This window comes from Neopelma chrysocephalum, unplaced genomic scaffold, assembly GCF_003984885.1.
Source record: "Neopelma chrysocephalum unplaced genomic scaffold, ASM398488v2 Primary Assembly neopelma1_59, whole genome shotgun sequence".
Taxonomy (NCBI): Eukaryota; Metazoa; Chordata; class Aves; order Passeriformes; family Pipridae; genus Neopelma; species Neopelma chrysocephalum.
In genome coordinates, this window is record NW_020897714.1 from 12,870,582 (window position 1) to 12,882,074 (window position 11,493).

Sequence of the window (11,493 nt, forward strand, 5' to 3'; positions counted from 1 at the left end):
AGAAAAGGTTTCTAAACAAGATTGTCACTGCCAGAAAGGTGTTTGAGGGACCACTTGTTTAGAAAGACACTCCACTTACCAGCTGGGAATTACTGGAACCCTATAGACTCTATGAATATTTGAAGAGAGAAGAAAACAAAAAAATCCATGTTGATAGTAAATATTTCCATCCCTCATTCTGTAGGGGGCAGCAGAATTTCGATCTTGGAATCGGATAAATTAATAGCTGCCCGGATAAATTAATGTCTGCCTGAACATCTGGCGCGGGAGAGGTGTTATGGTCCCTCAGAAGCTGTTGCTGGAATGCAGGCAAGGTAGTGGGCGCTGGAAAGGTGATGGATGCTGGTGAGATGAGGGAGTCCAGGTAAGGACCATGTGGGCAAACAAACGCTCCCAAATCAGAACCTCCTATTTTTTTTGGCAAAGGGAGATCTCCGGGTGGTACTGTGAGAACTGAGAGCTCTGGGAGGTCCCAGCTGGAAAACCCGGTGCTTCGGAGCTGATCGTGAACCAGAGCGATGCACGGATGTTGTCCCGTTATCCTGAACTGAATCAAGCAAGCATCTCTCCCCTGGAGCAGGCTGCTGCAAAGTTAGGACAGACCAAGCCGGGCGGAGCCAAGGCCGGGTCCGGGGTCGGGCTGAGCGCGACCCGAGGCGGGACAGGGCGGGGGGCAGGAGGGGCTCTGTCCCACCCGCCCCGGGGGACTTTGAGCCGAGCGGCGGCCTCGCCACTCGGTGCCCGCGGCCATGGCGGGCCGGGAGCGGCAGCGGCTCCTGCTGGAGAACGCCCAGCAGCTGGTGCTGGTCTGCGGCCGGGGAGAGCGGTACCTGCGGCGGGACGGCGCCGCCGGCCTGGCCGTGCTGCGGAGCGCCAGCCTGGTGGTGGGGCTGTGAGTGCGGGGCCGGGACGGGGGCGGCAGGGGTGGCTGCGGGAAGGGGTCACTGGGAGCTGCCCTCGCCCCCAGCTCCAGCTTCTGCCCGGCTGTTGGCTCAGCCCACCGGTGGGGTGAGGAGAAGCCCCGTGCAAGGGTGGAAGAGATCCCCCAAGTGCGGTTCAGAGTTCCCGGTACCACCCCCAAGCTCCACTGGCAGAACGTTGCTATTCAACCGAAGATCAGCCTCAAAGAGGCTGATCCCTATGGTTTCTCAGGGAACGTGGCAAGATCCAGCTCCAGGTGATGACAGTTTGATATCCGTGAGGGGAAGAGAACCCTGCAGATAGATACATGCTGGAGGAATGCTGTATATTTACTGACCCACAGGAGAAAAACAGTGTTATCTGTCTGGAATTAGAGGAGTCACAAGGTGTTATCCAGAGGAATCTAAGCAGAGGACATGACAAGCATTACAGCAAACAGCTTGGAACATTTGGCGTTACCTCATTGTTTTCTGTGCATCTGTAAAATGAGCAAACCGCCTCCCCGTGTGCATCTTCAGTCTTGCTCGAGGTCCTGCCTCTGTTATTCCAGGAGCTCTGTCACTGAGCACTTGACTTTTCAACAGGTTTGTACGTTCTTTGTTGTCTCTGGTTTGCAGGGATGGTTGTATCAAAGCTGTGGGCCAGGCAGATGTAATTCGCAATCAGTTTTCAGAAGCAACATTTGAAAGGATAATTGACTGCTCCGGGAAGTGCGTGTTACCAGGTAGGTGTATTTGTTCATAATTATGCTAAGGAAGAGCACTGCCAGCAGGTCAAGGGAGGTAATCCTCCCCCTCCACTCAACCCTGGTGAGGCCACATCTAGAGTGCTGTGTCCAGTTCTGGGCTCCTCAGCACAAGAGAGACATGGAGCTCCTGGAGTGGGTCCAGTGGAGGGCAACAAAGATGATTAGGGGACTGGAGCATCTCTCTTATGAGGAAAGGCTGAGGGAGTTGGGCCTGTTCAGCATTGAGAAGAGATGACTGAGAGGGGACCTCATCAATGTATATGAGTGAGGGTGTCAAAAATATGGAGCCAGGCTCTCCTCGGTGACTCCAAGCAATAGGACAAGAGGCAACAGACAGAAACTGAAGCACAGGAAATTCCACCTGAATATGAGGAAAAACTTCTTTACTGTGCAGGTGACTGTACACTAGAATAGGTTGCCCAGAGAGGTTGTGGAGTCTTCTGTGGAGATGTTCAAGAACCATCTGGATGCAATCCTGTGCCATGTGCTCTAGGATGACCCTGATCAAGCAGGCGGGTTGGACCAGATGACCTACTGTGGCCCCTTACAACTTTACCCATTCTGTGATTCTATGAATGCTATGTGGTGACAAGTACATGCATGTTAAATGTCACTCCATCCTTTTTCTTCTATGTTCACAATGATAGAATCTTGTGCTGGGGACAGAATATCACAGTGTTCCCATCAGGTGTGCTGTAAGGAGAAAATTATGGCACTAGAGGTGATTCTTTTGGGCTTTGTGGTGGAGCTCTGACTTCTTTTTCATCTTTACATGTGTTCCTCTGTATCATAGATCACAACAGTAATGTAGCTGATAGAAGTAAAAGTCACCAAGTGATTTTCAGATTCATCTCTCTTTTCTGCCCATCAGCAATTCAGTCACAAAACTCAGTTTCTCCATCCTGCCCACAGCCAGTTGGAGGCAAAAGGGATTTTAAGTCACATACTCTGCAACTTTACCTGATAAAAACCCCCCAAACCCTGGGCAAGGCTATTGCATGTTAAACTATGCAAGTAGTGTTAGCACGTGAGCTGTTAGACCTCTGGGCACTCAGTAGCGTCAGCTTCACAGTACGTAGAAAAAGCTCCCTCTGTAGTAAGTGGACTGTTGCTAGAGGAAGTGCTAGTGTGCTAAGCCTGGCCTAAGTAGTTTGTCTTCTTTAAAGAGCACAGGCTTAAAATCTAATTAACTCTTTCAATGCTTGAAGTCTACTGAACTCTTTCAAAGTTTGTGATTTATCATTTCTTCCACAGTTTGAAAATGTCATCAAAATAATATGAAAAACTTAGCAACTGATGCATTTAGCTGGAGACATTTTGCATAAGGTGCTGGACCTAAAAAAAAATTGAAAGAAAATTAATAGCCTCTTAAGGAAATCCTAGATATTTGGCTGGATGGATTTTTTTTCTCTAACCAACAGAGACATTATAGGGGAGCTTCCGCTGTCTATTCACTTTCCTTTCATGTTCATAATCCTTTTTCTTACACATTGAAGTAACTCAAGTGTACATTTACTTTGTTTTCTTTAGGCCTGGTAGATGCACATACACATCCAGTGTGGGCTGGTGATAGGGTTCATGAGTTTGCAATGAAGGTAATGGCATAAAATTACACAGCTGGATTTTTCTTTCTCCTTTTTTTTTAAATGTACAACTATTTCTGCTTTCTAATGACTCCCATCTTTCCATTGTAGAAAAATATATGATTTCTGTCAGATAATCTGAGGGAGAAGGGTTGGTTTTGAATAGTGGTAGGCTGATAGAGGAGTGTAACTGCATCCTTTGCAGCCAGCCTTGGTATATTTTTGCATTAATTGAAGCAATATAAAAGTGCTGCCTTCTATTACCATCTAAATATTGATTTTTTTTCACCTTTTTTTCCACATAAATGAATTTTGAGCTAGGATCTGGTTTTCCCCTTGGACTCAGAGGGAAGCAAATCTTCAGAGTAATTCTCTTTGTGTCACTTCTTACTTCATTTCTTCACTTAAATGGAAGGGAGAGAGGAGGGAAAGAGAGGAGAAATTAATGGGGTTTTTTTTCTCCCCTCATTGTCTCTCTCACCGCAAAGAGACCTCAAGGCACTTTACAGAATCCCTTAGATAGAAAATGCACAATTCATAGCTAATTGTATGGGGGGGTTGTTTTTTGTTTTGTTTTTTTTTTCCCTAAGCTGGCAGGTGCATCCTATATGGAGATCCACCAGGCTGGGGGAGGAATCCATTTTACTGTGGAACACACACGGAAAGCCACGGAAGAAGAGCTGTTCAGTACTTTCAAACACCGACTGGAACGTATGCTCCGAGCAGGATCCACATTGGTTGAGTGCAAGAGTGGCTATGGCTTAAACTTGGAAACAGAGCTCAAAATGCTCAGAGTGATTGAACGTGCTAAGAGGTCCATGGATATTGGCATTTCTTCAACGTACTGTGGAGCTCATTCTGTGCCAAAGTAATGGGATTGATTTTGCTTGCTCTTGTTAAGTATTACTGCTTTGCATTGAAAATTGGCTGTTATTTTCAGAAAGGTTTCTTCTGCCCCACTCCTAAAATGCAACATACTTGAAACAAGTCAGTATTTACAGAAGGCTGTCCTAAGTTCTAATTTGAAGGAAGATGGGGGGATATTATTTAATGACTCCTAAATACCAACGAAAGCTTAGCACAGAGCCCCTGCATCCAGCTGCATCCAGCTGATTCTCACATTGGATGTAACACAGATTACTGGGTTTCCTGTGCAGAAAGTTCTTCTTCTTGCATTTGCTGCTATCCTTCAAGCTTAGTCTCTGCCGTGAGACTTTATTTTCGTCAGCTAACAACAAAAAATACTGTATTTAATCCTTATGTACCTCAGTAGACAAAGTTTAATTACACTTCCGTACAATGAAGACTTGCATACATCTTATAGCTATGAGATGAGTAGAAAACTAAACTAAATGTGTTTAATCACAATGATTTTGATAGCTCAAGTAGGCATATCATAAAAAGCCTTTCTAGCTTTGACTTTTTTTTTTCCTTATGAAAATAATATCTTCAGGTTACCAGATTTCAGTGTATGAAAGAATTAATGAGGAGTTTTAGACAGGTAGGTGTATGTGAAACATATATATTTTGACATACTAAGCAGTAGGCTGCTGCAAGACAAGGCATGTGAGATTGAGGCAGGCCTATTATGTGGCAATATTTAAGAGATGTTCATTAAAAGAAAAAAGAATACTCCAAAAAAAGCCCTACCTCTCCCCATTCAAGAAAACATGACCTAGACTTTTTAAAACAATCTAATTATTTTGTATTTGGGGCAGAATGAGAAATTATCTTTTGTTAATTTAACTATTGAAAACGAATCCTGTATCATCTTCAGTAACTGGAAGATTGTTAAGAATAAAGTAACTAAAATCAGCTGAGAGCATCATCTACTTCTTTCAAGAAGTTCCACTAAAATTTGGAGGACTTAATGGGAAAAAAAATTGATATTTTACCCAAAACTATATATATTTCTTAGCCCTTCCTTTCTTCCTCCTCTAAAAAGCCTTGGGAGGATCTCAGTCAAAATCCTGAGAAATAGTCTTTCCCACCAATACTTTAAGCATTTCTACAAACTAGTGGAATAAATAAATTCCAGTGTTTTTACAAACTTACCAACATGTGAGAAAGACAGGTGAACCTTCTCACTCTCTGCATGCTTCTGTCCCCACTGATGAACATCAAGAATAACAAAATATAGACAGTAAGGATACTGTATTTTAAATAAGAAGAAAAGGCAGTTGGGGATTTGAGGAAATTTCCTGAAGGAAATACTGAATTATCTGTATTTTCCAGTTTAGGTCTTCTTAAATCCTCTTCTCTTTTCAATCAAATGTTTGTGTTTGAAATATTTTGCTTGAATTTTATGCTATCCCTCAAAATTTTTCTCTGGCTTGGGTTTTTATTTTGAACAGGAGGAATTATACAATTCTTTCCTGGTCCCTCTAATCATCACTTTGAATCAAATTCATGATTTTGGGGAAGTCTGATTTTTTTATTGTTTTCTTCAGTCGGCAAGGGTTCATTGGGCCCTTTTCATCTTTAGCAAGACATTTCAAAGTGGGTGCCTGAGCAGAAGTCTCTTGCATTAAAACACCAGCAGTTTTGTTTTGCGTTTTTGGGCATTATGTCTTCTAAGGAGTGAAACCTAGACTTAATGTTTCCCTCTGGTTTGTCTTGGCTCTGGCCCTAATCTTTCAGACAAAATTCCTGCAAAGGCTTCTGAGTAAAGGAAGAAAAAGGAGAAGGCTTGGCATGGTCAAAGCCTGAGCAACCTCAATGACTGTGTCAGTGAGGGGTGAATGAAAAAAAGACCAGAAGCACAATTCTGCTCCGATTTATGACTGTACATCCTTGTTTATAAATTCAAGCAGAATTTGGCTTCTTGAATTTATTGTCATTGCATAACTCCCAGTTCAGTCCTGTGTGGCACTCTACAGGGCCAATCTCTGCACATCTTACAGTGCCTGAAAGGAGAATTGAGATGTCTCAGACCTTTAACTGATGTACATCTATCTTAGGATATTAAAATTGCAAAATACTAACTCAACTTCCTGTTCTGGGATTATTTGCTCTTTCAAAAGCATTCACTGATTTCTCCTGGGTTATCTTTGTGTAATAGAGGATTCAAAAGTGGTTCTAACTTTGGCAATTTAAGACTTGGGAGGTCCCTCTGATTTAGAAATAGTTATCTATCCATCACTCTGAATGATATAAAAGGAGAAGAAGTAAATTAAAAATAATTACTAATACTGCACATCCCCTTTGAGCTTTGATACTTGCATAAAAATATTGCATGTATACCATTTAACATATTCAAATACTCATTTACATATTTCAAATAGTTATGTTTTAGAATACAGTATAAGGAGGTCAGAATATATGAATAGGAAAGCAGAAGAATTTGTTTTAAAATATCCCATATCTTGGTTAGCATCCAAGATGCTAACCTTATAAAAAATATACAGTAGTACAGTTTAATATTCTTTGAATGGAAAGCAACTCATGTTTCAGAGCACAGGAATTACAGTGGGTTTACATTTTTTAATCTGAAGTTTTTTTGAGTGATTCATATTTACATTATTTCCTAAGTAATCTAGTAAGTGCATGTATGGCTTGAACATGTGCCAGACTTCAAAGGTGTTACTCATATAGCTCTGTAACATTTTCTTTTCATTAGAGGGAAAACTGCTACTGAAGCCACAGATGACATTATCAGTAACCATCTCCCTAAACTGAAAGAACTCAACCTAAGTGGTGAAATACACGTTAACAATATAGATGTGTTCTGTGAGAAGGGAGTCTTTGATCTGGAGTCTACAAGGAGAATCCTTCAAGCTGGAAAAGATATAGGGTTACAGATTAACTTCCATGGTGATGAACTCCATCCGATGAAATCTGCTGAGGTACTCCTTTCTTACCATTCAGTTAAGCCATTTTTGCTCTTATGAGAGCTGATCTGCGAAAGAATTGCAGCTTTCAAAATTGAGGTTTTCTTTTCTAAGACTTTATAAAATAGACCATTCATAGATATATATTTGTATCAGATGATAGGAAGTGCAGTCCTTGTGCAGCTTTGGAGTTAAGGACATGGGAGGAAATCTCGACCTCTGGGACTAATGTGCATTGGCTAATCAAACATTGACTTTGCTTATCTTCTACATGGGATACGGATGGGGAAGGTGGATATCCATGAACCCAAGAATGACAAAAACATGGTTTCTATGCAACTTGAAAAATACTTTTTCATTAAATGTCCCATTAGCAGCGACAAGTCAAGTGTGCACTGAGCACACTCAGTGGTCTTATTATTCAGACCAGTATGTCTGAGCACACTCAGAGGGATAGTTTAGTCAAGACTACATTCCCAAATATATTGAAAAAGAAAGTCACTTTGAGACCATGTTTTACAATTGTTTAAACATTGCTTCCTTCTTGTGGGGTCTGGTCAAGTTATTCTATGCTGTATTTAAAACAAAACAAAACAAAACAAAACTTGATTGATCATAAAAGCCTTTCTGGCTTCCCCATTGGAGGCAGCAGTTGGACTTTTAGTTCTGCAACTAGTATCAGTTTTGTGAACCATTTTCTAATGTATCCTTTATGAACAGGAGTTGATAATGTTTTTATGCCTGGCTCTCCCATAGTTTGCATGGGTGGCTGTTAAAAACACCACTGAAAGTATGCTTTTGCTCTGTGGATGGCTAAAGCTTCTCCTGCAGTAAATTAACAGATATTTTGCCTCTGTACTCTGTTTGTTCTTTCAAGCATTCTTTATTATTTCTCTTCTAGTAAATTTTACGTTAATAGTGAATTGTCTCCTCTAGTTGTTTGGAAACAACTTTATTTTACTGAATTAATTGAGAATAGTGAGTAATTCTGTTGAAAATTTGCTTAGCTTGGAGCTGAACTAGGAGCCCGGGCTATCAGCCACCTGGAAGAAGTCAGTGATGAAGGTATCACAGCCATGGCAAGAGCTAAGTGTGCTGCTGTCCTTTTACCAACAACTGCCTACATGCTAAGGTAAGGCCACTAGAGAGAAGGAAATCTTTCGTAACAGCAAACCCATATTTGTGGGTTTAGTGTCTTTTAATGCAAAAGCGTAAGCATGTATCCATGCCTTCAGGATCAGTCTGGATCAGTGAAGACAATTACAAGCACATAGATCTGAATGAGCCTCCTTATGTCTTATTTCTGGTGGAAATCCTCAAAAATCTGTGAGACTTCTGAGAAGTCACAGTAGATTTGGAATGGCTTTACAGTGACTATGGCTAAAACTTCCTAGTGAGTGTATTTCATAGTGTCCACCCTTGAAAACACTTACCCAGACTAATTGAGTAGCCAAACAATTTTGAAATGTTTATTCCAGATATTGAAGATATTGAAAAGATCTTTTGCATTATAATTGCTGAGTAAGAAGATCCTCTAATGTATGCAGATTAAATTCACAGACTTAATAATCAGGAAGGGACTATTGCATTGCATGTGCCACTGCTCATATTTGGGAGCCTGTCTTTGAAGCTGTAAGGACTGGAAAATTAGGGTTTTTTGAGAAATGAAGATTTTCACCTTGTAAACTCTGGCTGAGGTCTGGATAAATACCAGAATTTCAGTGTCCTGGAGCCTGATGGTTGATACTGACTGCTGCCACATGCTGTTACCGCAAAAGCAGTGGATCACACTTCCCATTTATGTTGTACATGGGGGATAGGTAGGGATGCAAGAGGATAATTTGGGCTTTCATCTCCAAAACCAATGCATGAAGGTAGCCAAACTGAGTGATGACTTTTGGTTTTGTAAATTGTTGTATAATAACTAACCAAATCGTACTGACAAGTGTCTTTTTCCTGCTAGACTGAAGCAACCTCAAGCTCGAAAAATGTTGGAAGAAGGAGTTATAGTTGCTCTTGGCAGTGATTTTAATCCTAATGCATACTGTTTTTCAATGGTAAGCCACTCCTAATACTTATGACACCGCAAAATTATGAAATTCTTACTAGTAGAACCTGTGTATAGACCTTGGACACTATTAACGGTCTTCATATTCATGAAGAGAGCTGTACGCCCCACATAGGCAGCTGCTCATGCTTGTTTGTGTGTGTTGGCAGTTTTAGCCAGAAATTCTTGCAAATGGAAGGGGTTCCATTCTTTATATGCACTGAGAGGCTTATAAAACAAGCTCTCGAATTCCTGATTTTAGAGTTCTCATTTTGGATTTGGCAAGACTTACCTTATGTGGAACAACTCCCTCTGCTGTGCAAGGAAGAAGGAGAGTGCTTAGGGATTTGAAGCATAAACAGCTTTGTGTTGCTGGTAACTCCCATTTTCCCCTTACTTGTCTACTAGCCTATGGTGATGCATCTGGCCTGTGTAAACATGAAGATGTCAATGAATGAAGCACTGGCAGCTGCCACCATTAATGCGGCTTATGCTCTGGGGAAATCGGACACACATGGCTCCTTAGAGATCGGCAAGCAGGGGGATCTTGTTATCATAAATTCATCAAGGTTTGTTCTTCCATTGCCATTTCAAATGTGCTTTAACATTTGGGACTTTGTTTTTCACCACGTTTGGATAGCAGAGAAATTACCTATGCCTTAAAAAGGGGACACTGCTAGCATTTCAGACCCATTTTCATTCTCCTTAATAATTCCAGTGGAAAATAAAGCCTAAGATTTTGGGGCTGTTATTACAAATAATCCATGCCTAATAACAAATTATCTATTAATGCCTGTTTATTTTGTGGAAGAAATTCTCCCCTGATCTGTATATCAACTCACTGCATTCATGCAGCAAGAGTCAACATGAACGCATGGAATAGTATTTTCCCATTTTGAAGCAAATCTTTTAAAATTTCCAGGTATAATGGGTATGTGACCTGTTTGGGTATGTGACCTGTTTTTATGCAAGTTTGTATATTCTTAAATATTGTGTCTTTTTAGGTGGGAGCACTTGATTTACCAGTTTGGGGGACATGAAACATTGATCAACTACGTCATAGTTAAAGGAAAAGTTGTCTATCAAAATGAGACCTGTGAGACAATGAGCAGTTACTGAGAGAAGACAGTTATTTACTAAGCTACTAAAATCAAATTAGCATGGAGTATTTCAAAGTAAGAGACAAATCAGATTTGTAACTACTAGTAGATTGTTTGCCAGCTCACGTTACTCTTATTCAAATAAACTTTACCAAGCATTACCCCATTGGTACTTCCTCATGTCCATTGTCCTTCTCTCTACTGCAATAAAATAATTTCTAATTGTATCCATCTGAAATAAGACCATTTCCTAAAATGGTTTCCTACACAATTAATCCATAAAAGTATTGTATTTTAAAATAACCCAAACAAACCAGCAATCAATAAATGAAGTTTGGATCCAGGTAAAAGTTATTGGGAAGTGTGATGTTAAGTAACCTGTGACAGAGGGGCCAGGGGCTCAGGCATGCACATTTGGAGTGGCCTTTGGCTATGCTGGAAGGTCACAGCATGCCAAAGCTTTTTCAGTATTTAAGCAGAGGGTCTGGCGTAGGGAGGGTCTATGAATACACATGGACTGAGTCTTTTCTTCAAATTTTCAAATGGATGGTGGCTGCAGAAATAAAAGGGATTTGCTTTCTGAAGGTGAAGTAGTAAAACTACACCTGACCAGCATGAAGAACTTCACATAAAAAATAATTATTGATATAAGCAGGTGACATAACCTGTGATACAGAGCAGAGTGTTTTAGTGAACCAGACCCTAAGGGAAGGACAACAGTGTCAATCTGATTAACAGATATCTGAAAGTCATCACGAACATATATGAGCTTTATTATAATCTTCTGATCTCCCTAAGCCTTGGGCACATCTGTTAACACCTGAAATATATAAGCCATCCCATATAATATCTTTGTTCATGCTTTATTTGAGCCAAGCTAGCCAACTAAATCAGTTTTTAGAACAATGCAATGGAATTCCTGCCACCTGATGTGTTTTCCTGCAAGCAGATGTTGCACCAGATGTGGGTGTGGACCTTTGTTTTTATAAAGCTTGAAAGAACATCTCAAGTATGCAGTCACACAGTCTATTCTGCTCAAGACAGCCTTCATAAATAACATTTATCCAGGGATTTGGTAAGGCTGTCAGGGAAGGAGCACAGGCATTTCTGAAATGCAGTGTGGTGCCGGAGCGGTGCCTCTCAGCTCTGCACAGGCACGGTGATGACATCCACAGTGGCTGGGAGTGAGACATAGGTAACATGGACGTAGGAACTTCTGCCAGCTTTGCTGCTGAAGGAACTGTTAGCCTTAACACAAAGCTGA

At 41.1% G+C, this 11,493-nt stretch overlaps 1 protein-coding gene across 1 annotated transcript; it reads left to right on the forward strand.

The window, feature by feature from the left end:
• The first annotated feature begins 715 nt into the window (after positions 1-715).
• On the forward strand, positions 716-10,579 carry AMDHD1 (amidohydrolase domain containing 1). Its single transcript, XM_027679920.1, has 9 exons — positions 716-892; positions 1,539-1,645; positions 3,200-3,264; positions 3,843-4,120; positions 6,872-7,097; positions 8,090-8,214; positions 9,046-9,139; positions 9,538-9,698; positions 10,134-10,579. The coding sequence occupies exons 1-9, from the start codon at positions 750-752 to the stop codon at positions 10,246-10,248; spliced, it is 1,314 nt and encodes a 437-aa protein (XP_027535721.1). The 5' UTR covers positions 716-749; the 3' UTR covers positions 10,249-10,579.
• The last annotated feature ends 914 nt before the right edge of the window (positions 10,580-11,493 follow it).

Coding starts and splice junctions, on each gene's coding strand:
- AMDHD1 (XM_027679920.1), top strand. CDS start 750: ATGGCGGGCCGGGAGCGGCAGCGGCTCCTGCTGGAGAACGCCCAGCAG. Junction 9,140..9,537: donor ATGCATACTGTTTTTCAATG/GTAAGCCACTCC, acceptor CTTGTCTACTAG/CCTATGGTGATGCATCTGGC. Junction 9,699..10,133: donor GTTATCATAAATTCATCAAG/GTTTGTTCTTCC, acceptor GTGTCTTTTTAG/GTGGGAGCACTTGATTTACC.